The sequence below is a fragment of the Tachyglossus aculeatus genome, chromosome 14 (genome assembly GCF_015852505.1).
Source record: "Tachyglossus aculeatus isolate mTacAcu1 chromosome 14, mTacAcu1.pri, whole genome shotgun sequence".
In the NCBI taxonomy this organism is placed as follows: domain Eukaryota; kingdom Metazoa; phylum Chordata; class Mammalia; order Monotremata; family Tachyglossidae; genus Tachyglossus; species Tachyglossus aculeatus.
In genome coordinates, this window is record NC_052079.1 from 16,782,023 (window position 1) to 16,809,737 (window position 27,715).

Here is a 27,715-nt window from a genome sequence, read left to right on the forward strand (position 1 = left end):
GTGGATTAATCTGTCAAATGGGGATTAAGACTGTGAGCCCCATGTGGGACAACTGTATCCCTCCCAGCGCTTAGAACAGTGCTCTGCACGTAGTAAGCGCTTAACAAATGCCATTATTATTATTATTATTAATGATATCAATGATCTAACCCTTGTTTATATTCAATATGACTAGCATTATTAAAGCGAGATGCTAACTTTCCTCATTTCACCTTATCAATTAAATACACTTTAACGCATTTGAAATTTTAGCCCTTGGATTTTATTGAATCAATTACCCTGACTGTCTGAAAGATCTCAAATAATGGTGGCATCACAGTTCTTGGAATCAAGAACCATACGGACCACAGGATGAAACCGATCAATTATTTATTTGCATTTATTGAGCACTTGCCCTGAGCAGAGCACTGTGCCAAGCACTTGGGAGAGGACAATAGAACAGAGTTGGTAGAACCATTACTAACTCTGTTCTATTGTCCTCTCCCAAGTGCTTAATACAGTTCTCTGCACACAATAAGCGCTCACTAAATACAATTGATTGATTTCTGGCCTACAACAGATGAACCAAATGCTTAATACAGTGCTCTGCACACAGTAAGCGCTCAATAAATACGAATGAATGAATGAGCTTACAGTATTACAGACTTTACAGTAAGATAGTCTTAAAAGAAGAGGTATGAAACCGATATGACTTCACACTCAATTAGCTACTTCCCACTGCTCCCCCCATCCAAAAAAAAAAAAATCAGACAAATTAAATCACGCTCATCTGTCATCTTTCAGGGGCAGCAGAGAACTAATGTGGGGAGAGAAAGTTCCCAGGACACAGGTTAATCCGGTTCCTGAATGGAGGGGGAATTGATTAACTCATTCAGCCTGATTTTGGCTATGCTTCAAACCCCTAAGTCTTTGTTCTGAAGGCTCAGAGGACAGCTTTGAAGTTCAGGATAAAACTTCTCTAACACACCATTACCCCCCAAAACAACCTTTTGATTATGATCTCATGAAAGTATAATCAATACCTTACATAAGTGAAAACTGCAGCGAACAGTGACGGTCCCGGAATCAGATCTTTATTGATTCCACATGTTCAATCTCCGCATTAAGTCAGAGCCCCCTGCATAATAAATACTGTGTCTCTCATCCCAGGCTTAGTTGTTGGAACGTCCTCTAAAGGCTATGAAACTTCTCATCGGCTACTGTCGACCCTTTCAGCTTCCACGCTTGTGGAAGTATACAAGATGCTCTATAAGCCAGTAAACAAGCATTATTGTAGTTCTAACAGTAAGCACAGGCGGGTGTTTTTATTCAAAAGGAGGCAACTTGGTGCTTTTTTAATGGTATTTGTTAATAATAATAATAATGGCATTTATTAAGTGCTTACTATGTGCAAAGCACTGTTCTAAGCGCTGAACGCTAAGTGCTGTTCTAAGCGCTGTTAAGCACTTACTATGTGCCAGGCCCTGTACTAAGTACTGGGGTAATAATAATAATAATAATCGTGGCATTTGTTAAGTGCTTACTATGTACAAAGCACTGTTCTAAGCGCTGGGGAGGATACAAGGTGATCAGGTTGTTCCACGTGGGGCTCACAGTCTTCATCCCCATTTTACAGATGAGGTAACAGAGAAGTGAAGTGACTTGCCCAAAGTCACACAGCTGACAAGCGGCGGTGTCAGGATTAGAACCCATGACCTCTGACTCCCAAGCCCGGGCTCTTTCCACTGAGCCATGCTGCTTCTCATGCAAGACAATCAGGTTGGACACAATCCCTGTCCCCCATGGGGCTCACAGTCTTAACCTCCATTTTACAGGTGAGAGAACTGAGGCCCAGAGAAGCAAAGTGACTTGTCCAAGGTCACACAGCAGACAAGCGGCACAGTAGAACCCAGAACCCAGTCAGCTTGGACACAGTCCCTGTCCCTCAAAGGAATCACAGCCTAAATAGATGGAAGTAGGATTTAATCCCCTACTAGAGAAGCAGCGTGGCTCAGTGAAAAGAGCCCGGGCTTTGGAGTCAGAGGTCATGGGTTCAAATCCCGGCTCTGCCACTTGTCAGTTGGGTGACTTTGGGCAAGTCACTTCACTTCTCCGTGCCTCAGTTCCCTCATCTGTAAAATGAGGATTGACTGTGAGCCCCCTGTGGGACAACCTGATCACCTTGTAACCTCCCCAGCGCTTAGAACAGTGCTTTGCCCATAGCAAGCGCTTAATAAATGCCATCATTAGCCCCATTTTACAGTTGAGGAGTTGTCAGCCCAGAGATGTTGGGTGAGTCGCCCGAGGTCGCACAGCAAGCGGTTGGCAGAGCCGGGTTTAGAACCCAGGACCTCTGACTTCCAAACCCGTGCTCTTTCCACTAGACCCTGCTGCTGATCTTGTATCTACCCGAGCGCTTAGAACAGTGCCTGGCACTTAGTAAGCACTTAACAAATGTGAGCCCACTGTTGGGTAGGGACTGTCTCTATATGTTGCCAACTTGTACTTTCCAAGCGCTTAGTACAGTGCTCTGCACACAGTAAGCGCTCAATAAATACGATTGATTGATTGATTGATTGATTGATTGATTTAAAAAATAAATAAATATGAATGGAGAGGTGACAACTCTGAACTTTAACATTGCCACCTGCTGGCCACGTCTGGAAATGACAACACTGCGATTTTACATTCGACAACTCACTTGCAGAAAATCCTAAATAATAATAATAATAACAATAACAACAACAACAACAACAACAATAATAATAATAATAATAATAATAATAATAATAATGGCGGCATTTGTTAAGCGCCTACTGTGTGCAGAGCACTGTTCTAAGCGCTGCGGGGGGATACAAGGTGATCAAGCTATCCCACGTGGGGCTCACAGTCTTAATCCCCAGTTTACAGATGAGGGAACTGAGGCTCAGAGAGGTTAAGTGACTTGCCCAAGGTCACACAGCAGAAATGTGGTGGAGTCCGGGATTCAAACCCATCCCTGCTGCCGATGAGAAAATCCCATGAATTTTCAAATGCCAGGAATTAAAGGTCTTCACTGACCTTTCACCCAAGGGTGTTTCTAGAAACCCAGCTGGGAAAATATGTGGCTACCTGTCCCAAGCGCTTAGTACAGTGCTCTGCACACTGTAATAATAATAATAATAATAATAATGGCATTTGTTAAGCGCTTGCTATGTGCAAAGCACTGTTCTAAGCGCTGGGGAGGATACAAGGTGACCAGATTGTCCCATGTGGGGCCCACAGTCTTCATCCCCATTTTCCAGATCAATTAATAATAATAATAATAATAATAATAATAATAATAATAATGGCATTTGTTAAGCGCTTACTAGGTGCCAAGCACTGTTCTAAGCGCTGGGGAGGTTACAAGGTGATCAGGTTGTCCCATGGGGGGCTCACAGTCTTCATCCCCATCTTACAGATGAGGTAACTGAGGCACAGAGAAGTGAAGTGACTTGCCCAAGGTCACCCAGCTGACAAGTGGTGGAGCCGGGATTTGAACCCCTGACCTCTGACTCCAAAGCCCGGGCTCTTTCCACTGAGCCACGCTGCTTCCCCAATCAATCAATCAATAGTATTTATTGAGCGCTTACTGTGTGCAGAGCACTGTACTAAGCTCTTGAGAAGTACAAATTGGCAACATATAGAGACGGTCCCTACCCAACAGTGGGCTCACAGTCCAGAATGAGGTAACTGAGGCACAGAGAAGTTAAGTGACTGGCCCAAAGTCACACAGCTGACAGTTGGCAGAGCGTCGCTATCGATGGAGGCACTGAGAGATGTAATGATGGATTGAACTGAAAGATTTCTGATCTAAACAGGCATCCTATACGCCGGATGTAAGTTTCTTGTAAACAGGGCTGGAGTCTCCCCCTTCTAGACTGCGAGCCCGTTGTTGGGTAGGGACCGTCTCTATCTGTTGCCAACTTGCACTTCCCAAGCGCTTAGCACAGTGCTCTGCACACAGTAAGCGCTCAATAAATATGATTGAATGAATGAATGAATGAAAGTAGCATGGCCTAGTGGAAAGAGCACAGGCGTGGGAGTCAGAGGACCTGGGTTCCAATCCCAATTAGTGGCTCACTGGGTGAGCTTGGACAAGTCACTTCTCTGTGCCTCAGTTTCCTCCACTGAAAAATGGGGGTTAAATCCTACTCCCTCTTTCTTAAACTCTGAGCCCCATGTGAGACAGGGACTGTGTCCACCCTCATCAACTTGTAGGTACCCCAGCGCTTAGAATAATATTGACACATAGTAAGCACAGAACAAATACCATGAAATCTCTAAATCTCATAATACCTACTCAATTTTCATTTTACCATCATCTTTTCTTCCAGGGCAGACGAAGTTAAGCCATTCAGTTTTAACCTCAACTTTCAGCCTAGAGAAACCTATAATTTCCACTTGCCAGCCCAGCCTTTCTTTGTTATCTTCTAGTAAAGAGGTAACCGCCTCAGCTTTCCTAAGCCCGACGTTAAAAGAATTTGAACCAAGGAACCTAACGAACCTAAGAGGAGACTGTTTGTATCCACACCAGCGCTTAGTACAGTGCCCGGCACATAGCAAGTGCTTTATAAATACCATTATTATTATTGTTTTTTGGCCCAATGTCAAATCAGTGTTCTCAATGTCTGACTAGCTCAGCTAACAATAGGGGGATTTCCTCTTTGGTCAATCAATCAATTAATCAATGGTATTGACTGAATACTTACTGAATGCAGAGCACTGAACCAAGCACTGTGGAAAATACAATATAATAGAGCTGGTAAATCCCTGCTCACAAGGAGCTTACAGTCTAGGGTGGGAGACAGACATTAAAATAAATTACAGATAGGGGAGGAGTAGAGATTATAAGGATATGGACATAAGTTCTGTGGGACTAGGGTACCAAAGTGCTTACTAATTGTGGCATTTTTGAAGTGCTTACTATGTGCCAGGCACTGTACTAAGCACTGGGGTAGATACAAGTGAATAATAATAATAATAATAATGGCATTTATTAAGCACTTACTATGTGCAAAGCACTGTTCTAAGCACTAGGGAGGTTACAAAGTGATCAGGTTGTCCCACGGGGGGCTCACAGTCTTAATTCCCATTTTACAGATGGGGGAACTGAGGCACAGAGAAGTGAAGTGACTTGCCCAAAGTCACACAGCTGACAATTGGCAGAGACAGGATTTGAATCCATGACCTCTGACTCCTAAGCCTCTGCTCTTTCCACTGAGCCACGCAGTCCCTGTCGCACATGGTGCTCACAGTCTTTGTCCCCTTTTCACAGATGCGGTAACTGAGGTACAGAGAAGCAAGGTGACTTCATTCATTCACTCAATCTTATTTATTGAGCGCTTAGTGTGTGCAGAGCACTGTACTAAGCACTTGGAAAGCACAATTCGGACTTGATTTGTATTGAATTGTGACTTGAACGAAGTCACACAATGGACAAGTGGTGGAGACGGGATTAGGCCCGAGATCCTTCTGACTTAAATAATAAAAATAATAAATATGGTATTTGTTAATCAATCAATCAATCGTATTTATTGAGCGCTTACTGTGTGCAGAGCACTGTACTAAGCGCTTGGGAAGCACAAGTTAAGGGCTTACTTTGTGCCAGGCACTGTAATAAGTGCTGGGGTAGATACAAGCTGATCAGATTAGACACAGCCCATGTCCCACACGGAGCTCTCGGTCCTAATTCCCATTTTACAGGTGAGATAACTGAGGGACAGAGAAGTTATGCGACTGTTTTGTAGCACACAAGTGGCAAACCTGGGATTAGAACCCAGGTCCTTCTGAATCCCAGGTCACTCAGCAGCAACATCGTAGCATCCATTCGGACCAAGGAACATCAGCTCTAAGAACGTGAAAATTGAATGGACACACGCATTTTCCAAGAGGTTAGTAAAGTTCTCTGAAATTAAGCGCTCAATAAATACCAGTGACTGATTGAAATAAAGAGAGCTACCGGCCCCTGAAGAGAAGCTTCACTGCTTAGTGGATAGACCACGGGCCGGGGGAGACTTTGGGTCTCATTCCGGCTCTGCCGCTTGTCTGCTGTCCTTGGGCAAGTCACTTCATTCCTCTGGGCCTCAGTTTCCTCATCTGTAAAATGGTGATTACGACTGTGAGCCCGATGTAAGGCAGGGCCTGTGTCCAATTCGACTTGCTTGTATTTCCCCCCAGCACTTAGTACAGTGCCGGGCACATAGTAGCGTTGGAGAAGCAGCGTGGCTCAGTGGAAAAGAGCCCGGGCTTTGGAGTCAGAGGTCGTGGGTTCAAATCCCAGCTCCGCCAATTGTCAGCTGTGTGACTTTGGGCAAGTCACTTCACTTCTCTGCGCCTCAGTTACCTCATCTATAAAATGGGGATTAAGACCTGTGAGCCCCCCATGGGACAACCTGATCACCTTGTAACCTCCCCAGTGCTTAGAACAGTGCTTTGCACATAGTAAGTGCTTAATAAATGCCATCATTATTATTATTATTGTAGTAAGTACTTAACAAATATAGTTATTATTATTAATAATAATATCATAGCATCACCACTTGACCAAGGAATGACAAACTGCTTCAGCATAGAAGCAGCGTGGCTCAGTGGAAAAGAGCCCGGGCTTTGGAGTCAGAGGTCGTGGGTTCAAATCCCAGCTCTGCCAATTGTCAGCTGTGTGACTTTGGGCAAGTCACTTAACTCCTCTGCACCTCAGTTACCTCATCTATAAAATGGGGATTAAGACCTGTGAGCCCCCCATGGGACAACCTGATCACCTTGTAACCTCCCCAGTGCTTAGAACAGTGCTTTGCACATAGTAAGTGCTTAATAAATAATAGTACTAATAGTACTAAATAATACTAGTAATAATAGTACTAATAGTACTAAATAATAATAATAATAGTACTAATAAAGCACTTAGTACAGTGCTCTGCACACAGTAAGCGCTCAATAAATACGATTGATGATAATAAATGCCATCATCATTATTATTATTATTGTAGTAAGTACTTAACAAATATAACAAATATAGTTATTATTATTATTATTATTAATATCATAGCATCACCATTTGACCAAGGAATGTCAGCTCTGAGTAAGGACGTGAACAACAAATGGATACATGTATTCTGCCAAGAGTTTAGCACAGCGTTCTGCACACAGCACTGATTGATATTGCTTGACACTTCTCGGAGACACTATCCACCAGAGAGATCCCAACCAGGCTGGTTGGACAGAAATGGCTCAGAGACAAAGGAACTTTCCATTCTCCATCTCTAATGGGGAATAATAATAATAAAATATGGTATTTGTTAAGCGTTACTATGTGCCAAACACTGGTCTAAGCACTGGGATAGATACAAGGTAATCAGGTCAGGCACAGTGCTTTTCCCACATGGGGCTCACAGTATTAATCCCCATTTGACAGATGAGGTAACTTAGCCACAGAGAAGTGAAGTGACTTGCCCAAGGCCACGAGGCAGGATTAGAACCCACATCCTCTGATTTCCAGGCCTGAGCTCCTTCCTCTGGGCCATGCTGTTAGTGGTCCCACCCCCAATTCAATTTCAGCAGCTGTTGAAGGAATCTGTTGAGGAAGCTACTGGCCATTGCCACATCAACCACACGCTTCCAGTCCAATCTGTTGAGTCCGACGAACAACTTCAAAAGGCTTTGAAAAAAAAAAATGAAGCTTAAGAAACGCACTCAACAGACCCTCCCAGTAGCTAGTGGAATGTAATTCCTTCCTGGGGATCTGTCAGGTTAAATGTCAATGAGGGAATGGTGGGAGAAGAGAGGAAAGTGACGATAGAACTGAACTGTCAAGAAGTTTCAGACATTTTCATCCCTGGGTGTGAAGGGGAAGGCACCTAATTGGTTGTCAAATACCTGTGGCATTTGTTAAGTGCTTACTAAGTGCATATTGTTATATCTTACCCTCCCAAGTGCTTAGTACAGTGCTCTGTAAACAGAAAGTGCCCAAGAAATTCGATTGAATGAATGAATGAAAGGCACTGTTCTAAGCGCCGGGGCGGATACAAGTAAATCAGGTTGGACCCAGTCCCTGTCCCCACATGGGCTCCCAGTCTCAATCCCCATTTTGCAGCTGAGGTAACCGAGGCGCAGAGAAGTTAAGTGACTTTGCCCCAGTCACACAGCTGACGAGTGACAGAGTCGGAATTAGAACCCGAGTCCGTCCGACTCCCAGACCCACTAGGCCACGCTGCTTTGTTACTCCATAAATACAAGATAGTATGTTCAAGGCTTTGAATTCCAAAGCAATGTCAGCGAAGCACACCGTCCTTGTAGAAGTCGTCTTCCATCTCTGCCACGTCCTGCGAGCTGTGTGCTTTGCTGCTGTTGGCCACAGGCTGGCTCAGTTTGAGGCCAGGCAGTGGTCCTGGGAGTGGCACCATAGCTGCCCCGACCTCCTGACTTCTCAAAAACCTCCAATAGTTGCCCATCCACCTCCACATCAAACAGAAACTCCTCCCTGTCGGCTTTAAAGCACTCAATCACCTTATCCACTCCTGCCTCACCTCATTACTCTCCTACTACCACCAGCCCGCACACTTCTTTCCTCTAGTACCAACCTTCTCACTGTACCTCCATCTCATCTATCTTGCCAACCCCTCGCCCACATCCTGCCTCTGGCTTGGAACGCCCTCCCTCCACAAATCTGACAGACAATTCCTCTTCCCCCATTCAAAGCCTTATTGAAAGCGCTTCTCCTCCAAGAAGCCTTCCCTAACCCCTCCTTTCCTCTTCTCCCACTCCCTTCTGCATGACCCTGACTTGCTTCCCTTTATTCAACCCCCTTCCCATTCCCACAGCATTTATGTACATATCTGCAATTTATTTATATTGGTGCCTGGACTTGCTCCCTTTATTCATCCCGCTTCCCATTCCCACAGCATTTATGTATATATCTGTAATTTATTAATATTGGTGCCTGTCTCTCCCCGTGGACTGTAAGCTCGTAGTGGGCAGGGAATGCTTCTGTTATATTGTTATGCCATACTCTCCCAAGCGCTTAGTACAGTGCTCTGCACACAGTAAGCGCTTAATAAATACAGTTGACTGACTGACTCCCCACCCCAGATAATCTCCTGAGGTTGCAATTCTGCTTAAATGATACCTCCCCAGAAATAGGGGTCAGGAAAGGAGGAGAGGCGAGAGCAGACAGGACCGAGGTACTACTTTCCAAACAAGCTGCCCTCTAAAATCCAGGCCCAGGGGATATTTATTTCACAGCAACAATAACATTAAAGGTATTTAAGGGTTTACTGGGTGCCAACCACTGTACTAAGCACTGAGGTAGATACAAAATAATCCGGTTGGACACAGTCCCTTGTCCGTCATGGGACTCACACTCTAAAAAGGGGGGAGAACGAGCATGAAGTCCCATGCTCATCAGGTAGCCTTGATCACAACGTTTCCCAAACCCAGCCTACTCCGTAGGGAAACGCTCAGTTCCCAATCACCCTGTCAATCAATCAGTGGTACTTATTGAGCGCTTACTGGGTGCAGAGCGTTTCATTCATTTAATCGTATTTATTCAGCGCTTACTGTGTGCAGAGCACTGCACTAGCACTTGAGAAGTACAAGTCGGCAACATATAGAGACGGTCCCTACCCAACAATGGCCTCACAGTCTAGAAGGGGAAGACAGACAACAAAATAAAACACGTGGCATTGTGCTAAGCACTTGGGAGAGTGCAATACAATTGAGTATAATAGGCAGCATTTCCCAAACATAGAAAATGAGGAACAGTCCCAACCAATGATTCCCCCAGCTACCCCAATAGTCTTCCCTTTCCCTAGAAGCAATAAGGCTTAGAGGATGGAGCCCAGGCCTCGGAGTCGGAAGGACCTGAGTTCTAATCCCAACTCCTCCACATGTCTGCCGTGAGAAGTTGGGCAAATCACTTTTCTGTGCCTCAGTTCCCTCATCTGTCAAATGGGGATTGAGAATGTGAGCCCCATGTGGGACGGGGACTGTGTCCAACCTGATTAACTTGTATCTACCCCAGTGTTGAAGGGCAGTGCCTGGCACATAGAACCATTTAACAAGAGTTTAACAAGTACCACTGTTATTATTATTATTGTTATTATTCCTGCAATTCACCTTCCCTTTTTCTATTTCATCTACTGAAGCAATTCGGCTAGAGTCAAAGGGCAAACCCCTAAAATAACAAGCAGGGCTCTTTTTCTGTAATTCTCCCTCCCTGCGTAAAAGAGTAATTGTGTAGTTTGCATTTTAGGCCATGTAAATTACTAGGGAACCAGATGTAGCTTACAAGGTGCCTTGTAACTCATCGAGGTTAACCAATAAAACCTTTCTTTCTGGCAGCCGCTTGAGAACTACTCCTGTTTTCTATCAGCAGATACGACAGATGTCTGGCACATGCCGTTTTAGCAAATGAAGTGGGACTCCGGGCTCTCCCCGGCACTGATTCCCAGTGGCACGTCTACGACACCGTGATGCAAAATACCACAGTGGAACAGAATCTCAATAGAGGTTTTTTTTTAGCCGCGCTTTTGATAGGAGAGCCGCCTTTCAAAATGTCCTGTCCGCAGTATGTAAACATAATCGCATTCCCGCTTTGAAATTGCGGTACAAAGGTCAGAAAATGAGGCATTTCCTATGTTTGGTGACATATAACCGCAGCAAAGGTACTAATATAAACCCCAGGAGTGCCAAGTTACGCAACTGCAGAGGCCGAAACATCTAAAACGGCCGTAATTCCATTGGGGGGTTGGTGGGTGCGGGGGGAGGAGAACATGCACAGTACGCATTAAGCAATTTAAAAAATAATAAGTGTTGCCATAACTTCAAGGTTGGAATGAGGTGTTTAACGGTGTTTGGCAATTCCTTTGAAGATTAAGGGGAGGCATTTGAATTAAAATTCACCCTCGGTTGTTTTGCTTTGATTTTGTCAAAGGAGGGAAAAAAAGGGGGAGAGCTTTCAAAACAGTTCTCTCCGCCTCAGAACATGCGAGAGGACCCCTGGACCACTTGTTGAGAGGTGAAGCTGTAAATTTGATCTTCCTGAGACAGATTTTCTTGTTCTCCGCGTAATTTCCTCTCGTCACTTTATGAATGTGCCTTACCCACAGATATGCCACATAAATTACTGTGGAACCAGATGTGGCAAGACCCCTTTGTAGCTCATCTCTAACGGTTGAAACCTTTCTCCTTCTCAGGATTATCGATGCTGTAATAGTAATAATGATAACGATGATATTTGGTAAGTGCATACTTGGGGTTGAGCACTGTTCGAAGCGTTGGGACAGATATAAACTCATCAGGTCGGGAACAGTCCCACATGGGGCTTACGGTCTAAGTGGGAGGGAGTAGGAATGAATACCCATTTTACAGAACTGAGACCTAGAGAAGTGAAGTGACTTGCCCGAGGTCACACAGCAGACAAGTGGCAGAGCCGGATTTAGAACCCAGGTCCTCTGACTCCTCCTGGTCCTGTGCTCTTTCCACTAGGCCAAGCTGTTATGGAGTTAAAGGACTCGAGAAGGAGTTTCTAACATTATCCAGATTTCCTTCTAGACTGTAATCTCGTTACGGGCAAGGAACGTGTCCTCTAATTCCGCACTATTATACTCTCCCAGGAGCTTAGTTCAGTGCTCTGCACATAGTAAGCACTCAGTACGAACGATCGATTGACTGATTTTCCTCAGAATGGATATTGCTCCTGTATTGCTCGCCATTTATAAGGACTGAAGCGTGATTCCAACATTACTTCTACAGTTAGTTCTCCTATTGCCCAAGGGCGTTACGGCTGCTTTATTTCTCGGCGTGGACTTCCCACCTCCTGGAATAGATTTTCTTCACGCAGACCCGTGTGACCCCGGCAAGAAAAGGCAGGATTCAGCTCGGAACAACAGCACGGGGCTAATTCAGAAGCATCGTGGCTTAGCGGCTACAGCAAGGGCCCGGGAGTCATAAGGACCTGTGTTGTAGTTCCAGCTCTGCCTCTTGTCTGCTGTGTGACCTTGGTCAAGTCACTTCTCTGGGCCTCAGTTATCTCATCTGTTAAATGGGGACTAAGACTGTGAGGCCTAAGTGGGACAGGGACTGTGTGCAACCTGATTAACTGGTATCTACCCCAGTGCTTAGTACAGTGCCTGGCATATAGTAAGTGCTTAATGAATATTATTAAAAAAAATTTTGGGGGGCCAGGAAACAGCTGTACATCCATCCACCCATCTTACCTCCTTCCCTTCCCCACAGCACCTGTATGTATGTATATATGTTTGTACATATTTATTACTCTATTTATTTATTTATTTTACTTGTACATATCTATTCTATTTATTTTATTTTGTTAGTATGTTTGGTTTTGTTCTCTGTCTCCCCCTTTTAGACTGTGAGCCCACTGCTTGGTAGGGACTGTCTCTATATGTTACCAGCTTGTACTTCCCAAGAGCTTAGTACAGTGCTCTGCACACAGTAAGCGCTCAATAAATAGGATTGATGATGATGATGATGATCCATCTAACCTCTTGAGCATCAACAGAGAATTCCACCGTTTTGACCTTCTTTCCTCGCCCTTCGAAATGAACTCATTTGCTTGTTCAAATATCACAAAATCGAGGAAATAAAACAGCCTCAGCTCCACTGACTTGAAAGCAATCAGTCAGTGGCATTTATGGCAGAAGCGTGTCTACCAACTCTGCTGTGTTGTACTCTCCCAAGTGCGAGTACAGTGCTCTGCTCACATTCAGCGCTTAGAACAGTGTTTGGCACATAGTAAGTGCTTAACAAAAACCATTTTCATTAAGTGCTCAATAAATGTGATGAATTGATCAACTGTCTGGGAGGAGGCTCGGTCTGATATTTCAGGCTCCTTAATTGCAAAGTCCCACGGTGTTTAAGCGCTTACCCAGTGCCAATCACTACACTAAGCACTGGGATCGATAAAATGTGAAAGTAGATCGGAAATGATCCTCGTCCCATGTCTAATGGGAAGGGAGAATATTGATAAGCAGCGTGGCTCAGTGGAAAGAGCACGGGCTTTGGAGTCAGAGGTCATGGGTTCAAATTCCAACTCTGCCAATTGTCAGCTGTGTGACTTTGGGCAAGTCACTTAACTTCTCTGTGCCTCAGTTACCTCATCTGTAAAATGAGGATTAAGACATGTGAGCCCCCAAGGGACAACCTGATCACCTTGTAACCTCCCCAGCGCTTAGAACAGTGCTTTGCATATAGTAAGCGCTTAATAAATGCCATCAACATCATCATCATAAGGAAACGGTGGCACAGAGAAGTTAAGCGATTTGCCCAGGGTCACATTAACTCCCAGACCATGGCTCTTTCCAAGAGCCTGCACTGTTTCTCAACTGAAACCAGGAGCTGGCAGTCAGTCGATCACATTTATTGAGCACTTACTGTGTGTGGAGCACTGTACTAAGCGCTTGGGGAGAGCGCAATATAACAATATAAGAGACATAGTCCCTGCCCACAGTGACCTTACAGTCTAGAGGACGAGCTTTCAATTAAATAAGGTTTGAACAGAAACACACCAGGGCATAGAGGCGGAACCCACAGGATCCTATCTGATCCATCCAATCTATGTAGCGTCAAACCTCTGCATGTACATAGTAATAATGGTATTTATTAAGCATTTACTATAATCCAGGCACTGTACTAAGCACTGGGGAAGATAAAAGCAAAGCGGGTTGGACACAGTTCCTGTCCCATGTGGGACTCACAGTCTCAATCCTAATTTTACAGATGAAGTTCATTCATTCATTCAATCATATTTATTGAGCGCCTACTGTGTGCAGAGCACTGTACTAAGCACTTGGGAAGTACAAGTCGGCAACATATAGAGATGGTCCCTACCCAACAGTGGACTCACAGTCTAGAAGGGGGAGATGGACAACAAAACATATTAACAAAATAAAATAAATAGAATAAATATGTACAAATTAAATAGAGTAGTAAATACATACAAACATATATACAGGTGCTGTGGGGAGGGGAAGGAAGTAAGGCGGGGGGATGGGGAGGGGGAGAAGGGGGAGAGGAAGTAGGGGGCTCAGTCTGGGAAGGCCTCCTGGAGGAGGTGAGCTCTCAGTAGGGCTTTGAAGGGAGGAAGAGACATGATAATAATAACTATAATAATAATAATGATACTTGTGGTATTTGCTAAGCCCTTACTGCATGCCAGGCACTGTGCTAAGCGCTGGGGTGGATACAAGCAAATTGGGTTGGACACGGTCCCTTGTCCCGTGTGGGGCTCAAAGTCTCCATCTGCATTTTGCAGATGAACTGAGGCACAGATGTGAAGTGACTTGTCCAAGGTCACACAGCAGGCAAGTAGTGGAGCTGGAATTAGAACCCGTGACCTTCTGAACTCCCGGACCCGTGGTCTATCTGCTACGCCGTGCTGCTACATCACTTCCTTGTCTGCCTAGAGCTTTGAGACTTGTTTCAGAGAGGTCTTCCTATAGTGTAACATGCTTCCTGTTACCTCAACCTGCCTAGGATAGGACTCAGTTCAAGAGCACAATGCTGATATGTTGGGTTGAAAGTGGGGGGCACTGGGGATCAAACTATTAATGCCGTGTCACAAAACTAGAAGAATGTCACCTGAGTCGTGATCCTTACCTACAGAGCGACTACGGAGCTTTCACAAGCCAAGAAATTTTGCAGTGGGAAGAGAGGTGACTCCAGCATCCTGGCAAACCTGGACAACAACTGTCAGTCAAGTGGCCCTCTGGACCAATAAGGAGGCAAGTCAGTGGACACACTCTCAAGGCCAAAAGTTCTAATAATAGTGATGGTATTTATAAGCGCTTACTATGTATCCAGCACTGTTCTAAACACTGGGGTTGCCCCCGTGAGACAACCTGATCACCTTGTAACCTCCCAAGCGCTTAGAACAGTGCTTTGCACATAGTAAGTGCTTAATAAATGCTATTATTATTATTATTATTATTATTAGCTGATCAGGTTGGACACAGACCTTGTCATCATCATCATCATCAATCATATTTATTGAGAGCTTACTATGTGCAGAGCACTGTACTAAGCGCTTGGGAAGTACAAACTGGCAACATATAGAGACAGTCCCTACCCAACATTGGGCTCACAGTCTAAAAGACTGTCCCCCACGGGGCTCACAATCTTAATCCCCATTTTGCAAATGAGGTAACTAAGGCCCAGAGAAGTGAAGCGACTTGCCCAAGGTCACACAACAGACAAGTGGCAGGGCCAGGATTAGAACCCACGTCCTCTGACCCCCAGGCTCTGGGCTCTAGTCCCTAGGCCACGCTGCTTCTGCTTCCTCAAACTCAAGCATCCTGTTCAAGCCAACCCTAAAACATTAAAGATTTCACGGCTTCCCGGTTTCCTTGTGGCCGAAGGGGAAAGGGAGCAGAAAATACTTGCAGCATCGAAAAAACCACCCGGCTCCAGGAGTTCTTCCTTGAGCATCTGAGGCGGCAAATGAAATTTCCCTCCAAAGTGGCTAATTAGTGAGCAACAGAGATGGGCTACCAACCTGGGCTCTTATTCCCACCTTCGAGGGGAGCGGTAAGCATAGTTTTCCAAATGGCCACCTAACAGTCATTAAAGGGTTGCAAACAGAAAAGAGAATCCTTCTCTATCAGGACAGATCTACAAACTTAGCCCCTGGGCATTTACTAGAGATGGAGTTTCCCAGCAGCCCTCGCAGGTAGTCTTCTGCTCACTGTAATAATAATGATGGCACTTATTAAAATAGCGCTTACTATGTGCAGAGCACTGTTCTAAGCGCTGGGGGGATACAAGGTGATCAAGTTGTTCCACGTGGGGCTCACAGTCTTTATCCCCATTTTACAGATGAGGTAACTGAGGCTCACAGAAGTTAAGTGACTTGCCCAAGGTCACACAGCAGACATGTGGTGGAGTCGGGATTCGAACCCATGACCTCTGACTCCAAAGCCCGGGCTCTTTCCACTGAGCCACGCTGCTTCTTTGACCAACTCTGTTATACTCTCCCAAGGGCTTGGTACGGTGCTCAGCACACAGTAAGTGCTCAAATACCACGGATTGATTGATTCTGCTTCACTCGACTGATTGATTGATTGACTCACTTCCCAGGAGGTCGGGTGAGAGCAATAGGGAAGTGCAGGAGAGGACGGGGGAGGTTGAGGAAAAGGAGTTTGGATGGGCCACGTCCATGAGAAGGGGAGGAGGGGAAGGGTTGGCAAATGGAGTCTCCCAGAGCCATTATGGCATTAGTAAAACATGCCCTTTCCAGGAATATCCTGCCCAGATTATGACTTGAAGTTTCAATCTTCCACTGCTCCTCCCCTGCCTCACTCACCTAAAAAAGTCCTCTGGGCTAGGAAGTCACTCATCACTGGCATTTGGGGCAGAGCAAAGATCTTGAGGGTAGGGAAAGATTTGGGAGGCAGGAGTGGACGGTGAGGGTTTTTGGGGAGAAGAGGATGGATTAGGGCTTAGTGCATGATGGGATTATGGAAAAGACATATTTATTCTATTTATTTTATTTTGTTAATATGTTTTGTTCTCTGTCTCCCCCTTCTAATCAGTCAATCAATCAATCGTATTTATTGAGCGTTTACTGTATGCAGAGCACTGTACTAAGCGCTTGGGAACTCCAAATTGGCAACATCTAGAGATGGCCCCTACCCAACAGCGGGCTCACAGTCTAGAAGGGAACAAAGCATATTAACAAAATGAAATAAATATACACAAATAGACTGTGAGCCCACTGTTGGGTAGGGACCGTCTCTATATGTTGCCAACTTGTACCTCCCAAGCGCTTAGTACAGTGCTCTGCACACAGTAAGCGCTCAATAAATACGATTGAAAAAGACAGTCGCACCATGCAAGGTGACTTCTTCCAGTGGAAGTCCACTCTAGAGGTTGCCAGGTGAACAAGAGTGTGCGATATGAAAGATGTGTTTTAGGTCAAATGATACCATTCTCTTGAGAACTTACAGCTTCTTAAACTGCCTAAGGACCCAGCTTTTGGCTCTAAATGACATTTTTCCAAGAGGTGCTTTGGAAATGACAGAGGCAAAGGCAATACTGGGAAGCATTGGTCTTTTTCCACAGAGCATTTCCAATCCTTTTTCCTACCTTCTAGTCGAGCAGAGTTTGTTCCCATTGAAGAAAAAGACTCTTTCAAAAAAAAATATTAACAACTTTCAAAGTTTGGACCAAGTGTCTTGAATGTGTACTAAACTAAAAAGGAAGAAGTGTACAGTTTTCTAGGACAAATGGTCATTTGGCTGTAGGTAGGAATTCGGCAGACATCTACAAGCCCCACAGGAACTTTCATTAAAATCTGACCATTTTCAATTTAAAAGCCTCCTACATCTGCATTACAGCAAATTATGAGAATCTGCCTTTCAGTAGGAGAGCAAGGTAATTCTGTATCTGGTCTGGACTCCCAACCAGAGCAAAACCGTACATGTCGAAATCTCAGGACAGATAACTACTGTTTTGTTGGTACAGTGCTCACCAAAGTTGGTAAGTCCTCAAGAAATACTATTTATTGATTGGTTTTGGTGGGTGGGGTGGGAGGGTATTGAACGAGAGCTTCCTTTCCTCTTCTTCCTCATACTATCTAAAGGGACATTTTTCCAAGTTGTTTGCATGTAACGATGGGTAGGTGGATTTCAATTAAAAGAGAAAGGAAATAAAGGGGAAAGAGCTGAATTGCTGGGGTACTTTGGGCACTATTCACCAACAATACACTTTTATTAGAACATCTTTGAAGAGGAGAAGATGATCCAGGAGGGAAAGGGCTTGATGTAGGACAGAGATGTGTTAGACACCTGTATCTTTGAAGGAAAAGCAAGAGCTGAAAGAGAGAATTTTAGGAGAGTGGACGCAGAGGAAGAGAGGAAAAAGAGGACAGATGTGAAACGACCTGATATTTTCTAAATTAGTCCAGTTCGAACCCTTTATCTTTCTCAGCTTTGAGTATTTTTATTCTTTGTTTTACTAGTTAGTTTATAGACTGGGCACATGATAATTGGATCTAAAATTGCTAGTCAACATTTTCACGATTCTTTAAAAAAATCCACGTAATTATTTTTGGATATAAAATGTACCTGAGCATAAGGGCACTTAAAGAGCCATTAGATGTGAATCATTCCACAATTTTCAATCAAATTAGTAGTTTATCACAGTTTGCCACTGACAAAAAGTTTTCTACCAAAAAAATTTATACCAAGTTATAGGAGTTTAACTATCCCTTTTCCTTTTTTAAAAAATGCAAAGTTATTATATAGACTGACTTTATTTATGCATCTTTGGGCAGTTAATATCTAGGGGTTAATATATGCCAAAGTGAGAATTTAACTAATGCTTGTTCTGAAATATAATGCATTTTAATTACATTTTTAAAATTCCGGAATAATCACTTTGGGACCAATATTATAAAACCAGTATGCAATATTAGGCAAACTTTTTGATTTTAAATTTGGGTCCCTTCCAGCTATGTACTTACAGGTCAAAGGTGCAACACATTAACAAGAGGCATAATGAGATGCCTAGCATTAAGATGATTAAGTTTGGTATTAATTTAAATTTTATGCTTAAAAACCTGAGCGAAGTAATGCCCCCAAAGTTTAATCAATATGATTGGCAGATCACCTTCCAAAAGTTTTTTTTTTAATGTGACTCCAGGTGGACCCCCAGAAAACAAGGTTGTTCATTTAGGGGGTCACCTTAGGGAACAACCTGGCTGCCTTAGGCCTTTCAGCATTGTTGGAAAAGTCATGATTATCCTGGAAGGTAACCAAAAATCAAGGAGGCCCCGTTCTTTATTTGCTCAACGACTCAGATAACTTCTCCCTTGTTGGATTTTTTTTTAATACATGCTCTATGTCGAGTAAAGGCCTTTTAAGGCTTATAAAAAGTCATTTTCTATTCCTTCTCAGGGTCCTGGTACCTACCTGTCCCGTGGCTTGCCAGGTAAAATTCATGGACTGGATATTAACAGGAATAGCGGGCATCCTCTGCTGGGCTTTTCTGAAATCGTGAGTGAATGGGGCCATTTTCCCCTCTGAAACGATCAGGATGTTTTCCTCAAATCCTGTTGTAAACAAAACAAAACAAAACAAAAAACCCCCAAAGGATAAAACCAAATGAGGAGAAGGGGAAGGAGAGGAAACTGATTAAGAGATGCAGAAAGGCGGAAAGATAAAAGAGTGAGTTATAAGGGCTTCCCACACCTGTCTCCTGAGGCAGTGGCTGGGATGAGTGATGGGGAAAATCTAGCGGTGGTGGGAAGTGACAGAATGCTCTCAACAACATCCCGATCACTTCCCTGGCAGGATTTAAGGGAATCCTAGAGAGGACACTTCTTCCAGGACCTGCAGGATTTAAGGGAATCCTAGAGGATACTTCTTCCAGGAGCTGGACTTTAAAGGGGACAAAAGGAAAGTTTAGGAGGACTGTAGACTGTCAGCTTGTTCCGGATGGAGAACTTGTCGGCTATTTCTGTTTGCATGGAACTCTCCGAAGTGCTTAGTACAGTGCTCCATACATAGTAAGCGCTCAATAAGTATCACTGATTGTTTGAGAGCAGGGGAAGTTTTGTCGAAAGACGCTTTCTCCAGGATTGGCACTTTGAAAGGGATCAAAGAAAGGTTCAGGAGACTGTAGACTCGTTATGGGCAGGGAACGTGTCCGCTAATTCCGCCGGATTTGTCCTCTCCCAAGCGCTTAGTACAGTGCTCTGCACATAGTAAGCGCTCAATAAGTGCCCTTGATTGATGGAGAGCAGTGTTGAAAGGCGCCCAGAGGATGAACCGGGGATTATTCCTCTCGTTTTGTCCCCTCCCAAGCGCTTAGTACAGTGCCCTGCACATAGTAAGCGCTCAATCAATACGACTGAATGAATGAATGAATGAATTAGAGAAGCAGCGTGGCTTAGTGGCAAGAGCCCGGGCCTGGAATGGTCAGAGGTCGTGGGTTCAAATCCCGACTCTGCCTCTTATCAGCTGGGTGACTTTGGGCAAGTCACTTCATTTCTCTGGTCCTCAGTTACCTCGTCTGTACAAGGGGGATGAAGACTGGGGGCCCCAAATGGGACAACCTGATTCCCTTGGATCTCTCCCAGCGTTTAGGACAGAGCTGGGCCCATAGTGAGCGATTAATAATAATGTTGATGATGGCATTTGTAAAGCGCTTACTATGTGCTGAGCACTGTTCTAAGCGCTGACAAATACCATTATTACTATTGTTGATGATTAGAGATCTCTCCCCGGACAGGGAAGGGGAGGCTTGGAGAGGAGGGCGTTAAAGAATGTGCTGAGCACTGCTCTAAGTGCTGACAAATACCATTATTATTATAATTGTGATGATTAGGGAAGGGAAGGCTTGGAACTTGTTCGTTAAAGTATGTGCTGAGCACTGATATAAGCGCTGACAAATACCATTATTACTATTATTGTGATAATGAGGGAAGGGAAGGCTTGGACCTTAGGCGTTAAAGTATTCATTCATTCATTCATTCAATTGTATTTATTGAGCGCTTACTGTGTGCAGAGCACTGGACTAAGCGCTTGGGAAGTACAAGTTGGCAGCATATAGAGACGGTCCCCACCCAACAGTGGGTCAAAGTATGTGCTGAGAACCGCTCTAAGCGCTGACAAATACCATTATTACCAACTTGTACTTCCCAAGCGCTTAGTACAGTGCTCTGCACACAGTAAGCGCTCAACAAATACGATTGATTGATTGATTGATTATAGTGATGATGATGATGGGTCTCCCTCGGGACAGGGAAGGGGAAGTTTGGACGGAGGGCGTTAAAGTATGTGCTGAGCACTGCTCTAAGCGCTGACAAATACCATTATTACTATTATTCATTCAATCGTATTTATTGAGCGCTTACTGTGTGCAGAGCACTGAACTAAGCGCTTGATTGTGATGATGATGATGGATCTCCCCCGGGGCAGGGAAGGGGAAGCTTGGACCTCGGGCGTTAAAGAATATGCTGAGCACTGCTCTAAGCCCTGACAAATACCATTATTATTGTGATGATGAGGGAAGGGAAGGCTTGGACCTTAGGCGTTAAAGTATGTGCTGAGCACTGCTCTAAGCGCTGACAAATACCATTATTATTGTGATGATGAGGGAAGGGAAGGCTTGGACCTTAGGCGTTAAAGTATGTGCTGAGCACTGCTCTAAGCGCTGACAAATACCATTATTACTATTATAGTGATGATGATGGGTCTCCCTCGTGACAGGGAAGGGGAAGTTTGGACGGAGGGCGTTAAAGTATGTGCTGAGCACTGTTCTAAGCGCTGACAAATACCATTATTACTATTATGGTGATGATGATGGATCTCCCCCGGGACAGGGAAGGGGAAGTTTGGACGGAGGGCGTTCAAGAATGTGCTGAGCACTGCTCTAAGCGCTGACAAGTACCATTATTACTATTATAGTGATGATGGCTCTCCCGCGGGACAGGGAAAGGGAAGCTTGGACGGAGGGCGTTCAAGAATGTGCTGAGCACTGCTCTAAGCGCTGACAAATACCATTATTACTATTATAGTGAGGACGATGATGGCTCTACCGCGGGACAGAGAAGGGGAAGCTTGGACCTCGGGCGTTAAAAATGTACTGAGCACTGCTCTAAGCGCTGACAAATACCATTATTACTATTATAGTGATGACAATGGCTCTCCCGCGGGACAGGGAAAGGGAAGCTTGGTCGGAGGGCGTTCAAGAGTGTGCTGAGCACTGCTCTAGGCGCTGCCAAGTACCATTATTACTATTATAGTGATGACGATGGCTCTCCCGCGGGACAGGGAAGGGGAAGCTTGGACGGAGGGCGTTCAAGAATGTGCAGAGCACTGCTCTAAGCGCTGACAAATACCATTATTTCTAGTATAGTGATGACGATGGCTCTCCCGCGGGACAGGGAAAGGGAAGCTTGGACGGAGGGCGTTCAAGGATGTGCTGAGCACTGCTCTAAGCGCTGACAAATACCATTATTACTATTATGGTGATGACGATGATGGCTCTCCCGCGGGACAGGGAAAGGGAAGCTTGGACGGAGGGCGTTCAAGGATGTGCTGAGCACTGCTCTAAGCGCTGACAAATACCATTATTACTATTATGGTGATGACGATGATGGCTCTCCCGCGGGACAGGGAAAGGGAAGCTTGGACGGAGGGCGTTCAAGAGTGTGCTGAGCACTGCTCAAAGCGCTGACAAGTACCATTATTACTATTATAGTGATGACGATGATGGCTTTCCCGCGGGACAGGGAAGCTTGGACGGAGGGCGTTCAAGAATGTGCAGAGCACTGCTCTAAGCGCTGACAAATACCATTATTACTATTATAGTGATGATGGCTCTCCCGCGGGATAGGGAAAGGGAAGCTTGGACGGAGGGCGTTCAAGAGTGTGCTGAGCACTGCTCAAAGCGCTGACAAGTACCATTATTACTATTATAGTGATGATGGCTCTCCCGCGGGACAGGGAAGGGGAAGCTTGGACGGAGGGCGTTCAAGGATGCGCTGAGCACTGCTCTAAGCGCTGACAAATACCATTATTACTATTATAGTGAGGACGATGGCTCTCCCGCGGGACAGGGAAAGGGAAGCTTGGACGGAGGGCGTTCAAGGATGTGCTGAGCACTGCTCTAAGCGCTGACAAATACCATTATTACTATTATAGTGATGATGGCTCTCCCGCGGGACAGGGAAAGGGAAGCTTGGACGGAGGGCGTTCAAGGATGTGCTGAGCACTGCTCTAAGCGCTGACAAATACCATTATTACTATTATGGTGATGACGATGATGGCTCTCCCGCGGGACAGGGAAAGGGAAGCTTGGACGGAGGGCGTTCAAGAGTGTGCTGAGCACTGCTCAAAGCGCTGACAAGTACCATTATTACTATTATAGTGATGACGATGATGGCTTTCCCGCGGGACAGGGAAGCTTGGACGGAGGGCGTTCAAGAATGTGCAGAGCACTGCTCTAAGCGCTGACAAATACCATTATTACTATTATAGTGATGATGGCTCTCCCGCGGGATAGGGAAAGGGAAGCTTGGACGGAGGGCGTTCAAGAGTGTGCTGAGCACTGCTCAAAGCGCTGACAAGTACCATTATTACTATTATAGTGATGATGGCTCTCCCGCGGGACAGGGAAGGGGAAGCTTGGACGGAGGGCGTTCAAGAGTGTGCTGAGCACTGCTCTAAGCGCTGACAAGTACCATTATTACTATTATAGTGATGACGATGATGGCTTTCCCGCGGGACAGGGAAGCTTGGACGGAGGGCGTTCAACAGTGTGCTGAGCACTGCTCTAAAAGCTGACAAGTACCATTATTACTATTATAGTGATGATGATGGCTCTCCCGCGGGACAGAGAAGGGGAAGCTTGGACGGAGGGCGTTCAAGAATGTGCTGAGCACTGCTCTAAGCGCTGACAAATACCATTATTACTATTATAGTGATGACGATGGCTCTCCCGCGGGACAGGGAAAGGGAAGCTTGGACGGAGGGCGTTCAAGAGTGTGCTGAGCACTGCTCAAAGCGCTGACAAGTACCATTATTACTATTATAGTGATGACGATGATGGTTCTCCCGCGGGACAGGGAAGCTTGGACGGAGGGCGTTCAAGGATGTGCTGAGCACTGCTCTAAGCGCTGGCAAATCCATTATTACTACTATAGTGACGACGATGGCTCTCCCGCGGGACAGGGAAGGGGAAGCTTGGACGGAGGGCATTAAAAATGTACTGAGCACTGCTCAAAGCGCTAAGTACCATTATTACTATTATAGTGATGACGATGGCTCTCCCGTGGGACAGGGGAGGGGAAGCTTGGACGGAGGGCGTTCAACAGTGTGCTGAGCACTGCTCTAAGCGCTGACAAGTACCATTATTACTATTATGGTGATGACGATGATGGCTCTCCCGCGGGACAGGGAAGGGGAAGCTTGGACGGAGGGCGTTCAAGAATGTGCTGAGCACTGCTCAAAGCGCTGACAAATACCATTATTACTATTATAGTGATGATGGCTCTCCCGCGGGATAGGGAAAGGGAAGCTTGGAAGGAGGGCGTTCAAGAGTGTGCTGAGCACTGCTCTAAGCGCTGACAAATACCATTATTACTATTATAGTGATGACGATGATGGCTCTCCCGCGGGACAGGGAAGGGGAAGCTTGGACGGAGGGCGTTCAAGAGTGCGCTGAGCACTGGTCTAAGCGCTGACAAATACCATTATTACTATTATAGTGATGATGGCTCTCCCGCGGGACAGGGAAAGGGAAGCTTGGACGGAGGGCGTTCAAGAGTGTGCTGAGCACTGCTCTAAGCGCTGATAAATACCATTATTACTATTATAGTGATGACGATGGCTCTCCCGCGGGACAGGGAAAGGGAAGCTTGGACGGAGGACGTTCAAGAATGTACTGAGCACTGCTCTAAGCGCTGACAAATACCATTATTACTATTATAGTGATGATGGCTCTCCCGCGGGACAGGGAAAGGGAAGCTTGGACGGAGGGCGTTCAAGGATGTGCTGAGCACTGCTCTAAGCGCTGACAAGTACCATTATTACTATTATAGTGATGATGGCTCTCCCGCGGGACAGGGAAGGGGAAGCTTGGACGGAGGGCGTTCAAGGATGTGCTGAGCACTGCTCTAAGCGCTGACAAGTACCATTATTACTATTATAGTGATGATGGCTCTCCCGCGGGACAGGGAAGGGGAAGCTTGGACGGAGGGCGTTCAAGGATGTGCTGAGCACTGCTCTAAGCGCTGACAAATACCATTATTACTATTATAGTGATTATGGCTCTCCCGCGGGATAGGGAAGGGGAAGCTTGGACGGAGGGCGTTAAGCTTGGACGGAGGGCGTTCAAGAGTGTGCTGAGCACTGCTCAAAGCGCTGACAAGTACCATTATTACTATTATAGTGATGACGATGGCTCTCCCGCGGGACAGGGAAGGGGAAGCTTGGACGGAGGGCGTTCAAGAGTGTGCTGAGCCCTGCTCTAAGCGCTGACAAATACCATTATTACTATTATAGTGATGACGATGATGGCACTCCCGCGGGACAGGGAAGCTTGGACGGAGGGCGTTCAAGAATGTGCTGAGCACTGCTCTAAGCACTGGCAAATACCATTATTACTATTATAGTGACGACGATGGCTCTCCCGCGGGACAGGGAAGGGGAAGCTTGGACGGAGGGCGTTCAAGAGTGTGCTGAGCACTGCTCTACGAGCTAAGTACCATTATTACTAGTATAGTGATGACGATGGCTCTCCCGCGGGACAGGGAAGGGGAAGCTTGGACGGAGGGCGTTCAAGAGTGTGCTGAGCACTGGTCTAAGCGCTGGTAGTGAGGATGGCGAGGGATCTCCCCGCGGGAGAGGGAAGGGGAGGGCTGGCCCTCGGGCGTGAAAGCGGGGGAGCTGCCTTACCTATGAGGCTCCGGGCTTGCTGAGCATCGATCCACATGTCGAGGCCGCCCGGGGGCGGCTGCCCGAGCCCGTGCGGCGGGAGGAGAAGCCAGGGGAGGACGGCGCAGATGTGCAGGGCGGCGGAGGAGCGGAGGAGGCCCATGGCGAGGCCTCCCGGGGGGGGGCAGAGACACCGGCGGGACGGGCAGAGGGGGAGACACCGGCCGCACGCCCGGAGGAGGCAGGACCGGAGAAGATGCGCGGGGCGGCGCGGCCACGGCCCGGGCGCTCTCGCGGGGGACGCTAGGGGGCGCCGGCGCGCACGGCCACCAACGGGGCGAGGCCACAAGGGGGCGGGGGGGGGGGCCTGCCGTTCATTCATTCATTCATTCATCCATTCAGTCCTATTTATTGAGCGCTTACTGCATGTGGACCGCTGGACTAAGCCTTGGGAAGGACAAGTTGGCAACATTCCATTCGTTCATTCAATCCTATGTATTGAGCGCTTACTGCGTGCGGAGCACTGAACTAAGCGCTTGGGAAGGACAACTTGGCAACATTCCACTCATTCATTCATTCATTCAATCCTATTTGCTGAGCGCTGTCTGTGTGCGGAGCACTGGACAAAGCGCTTGGGAAGGACAAGCTGGCAACATTTCATTCATTCATTCATTCATTCAACCCTATTTATTGAGCGCTTACTGCGTGCGGAGCACTGGACTAAGCGCTTGGGAAGAACAAGTTGGCAACATTCCATTCATTCATTCATTCAACCCTATTTGCTGAGCGCCATCTGTGTGCGGAGCACTGGACTAAGCGCTTGGGAAGGACAAGTTGGCAACATTCCATTCATTCATTCATTCAATCCTATTTGCTGAGCGCTTTCTGCGTGCGGACCACTGGACTAAGCGCTTGGGAAGGACAAGTTGGCAACATTCCATTCATTCATTCATTCATTCATTCATTCAATCCTATTTGCTGAGTGCTGTCTGTGTGCGGAGCACTGGACTAAGCGCTTGGGAAGGATAAGTTGGCAACATTCCATTCATCCATTCATTCATTCAATCCTAGTTGCTGAGCGCTGTCTGTGTGCGGACCACTGAACTAAGCCCTTGGGAAGGACAAGCTGGCAACATTCCGTTCATTCATTCATTCAACCCTATTTATTGAGCGCTTACTGCATGTGGAGCACTGGACTAAGCGCTTGGGAAGGACAAGTTGGCAACATTCTATTCGTTCATTCAATCCTATTTATTGAGCGCTTACTGCGTGCGGAGCACTGAACTAAGCGCTTGGGAAGGACAACTTGGCAACATTCCACTCATTCATTCATTCATTCATTCAATCCTATTTGCTGAGCGCTGTCTGTGTGCGGAGCACTGGACTGAGCGCTTGGGAAGGACAAGTTGGCAACATTCCATTCATTCATTCAATCCTATTTATTGAGCACTCACTGCGTGCGGAGCACTGGACTAAGCGCTTGGGAAGGATAAGTTGGCAACATTCCATTCATTCATTCATTCAATCCTATTTGCTGAGCGCCTTCTGCGTGCGGACCACTGGATTAAGCTCTTGGGAAGGACAAGTTGGCAACATTCCATTCATTCATTCACTCATTCAATCCTATTTGCTGAGCGCCATCTGTGTGCAGAGCACTGGATTAAGCGCTTGGGAAGGACAACTTGGCAACATTCCATTCATTCATTCATTCATTCATTCATTCAATCCTATTTGCTGAGCGCTTTCTGTGTGCGGACCACTGGACTAAGCGCTTGGGAAGGACAGGTTGGCAACTTGTCCTTCCCAAGCGCTTAGTACAGTGCTCTGCACACAGCAAGCGCTCAATAAATACGATTGAATGAATGAATGAATGAATAACTTTCTCCCCCTTCTAGACTGTGAGCGCGTTGTTGGGTAGGGACCATCTCTATATGTTGCCAACTTGCACTTCCCAAGCGCTTAGTACAGTGCTCTGCACACAGTAAGCGCTCAATAAATACAATTGAATGAATGAATGAACATTCCATTCATTCATTCATTCAATCCTATTTGCTGAGAGCTTTCTGCGTGCGGACCACTGGACTAAGCGCTTGGGAAGGACAAGTTGGCAACATTCCATTCATTCATTCATTCAATCCTATTTGCTGAGCGCCATCTGTGTGCGGAGCACTGGACTAAGCGCTTGGGAAGGACAACTTGGCAACATTCCATTCATTCATTCATTCAATCCTATTTGCTGAGCGCCGTCTGTGTGCGGAGCACTGGACTAAGCGCTTGGGAAGGACAAGTTGGCAACATTCCATTCATTCATTCATCCA

The 27,715-nt window shown here is 46.1% G+C and overlaps 1 protein-coding gene across 1 annotated transcript in view; it reads right to left on the bottom strand.

Annotated features, from left to right (window-relative positions):
* The window catches only part of WIF1 (WNT inhibitory factor 1), a 50,415-nt gene extending 24,825 nt beyond the window's left edge, over positions 1-25,590 (bottom strand). The window contains exons 1-2 of the mRNA XM_038756609.1: positions 25,419-25,590; positions 18,927-19,066 (exon numbers count right to left, since the gene is read on the bottom strand). Coding sequence (XP_038612537.1) covers positions 18,927-19,066; positions 25,419-25,560 — 282 coding nt within the window. The 5' untranslated portion in view covers positions 25,561-25,590. The remainder of the gene's footprint in view (positions 1-18,926; positions 19,067-25,418) is intronic.
* Between the last annotated feature and the right edge of the window lie 2,125 nt (positions 25,591-27,715).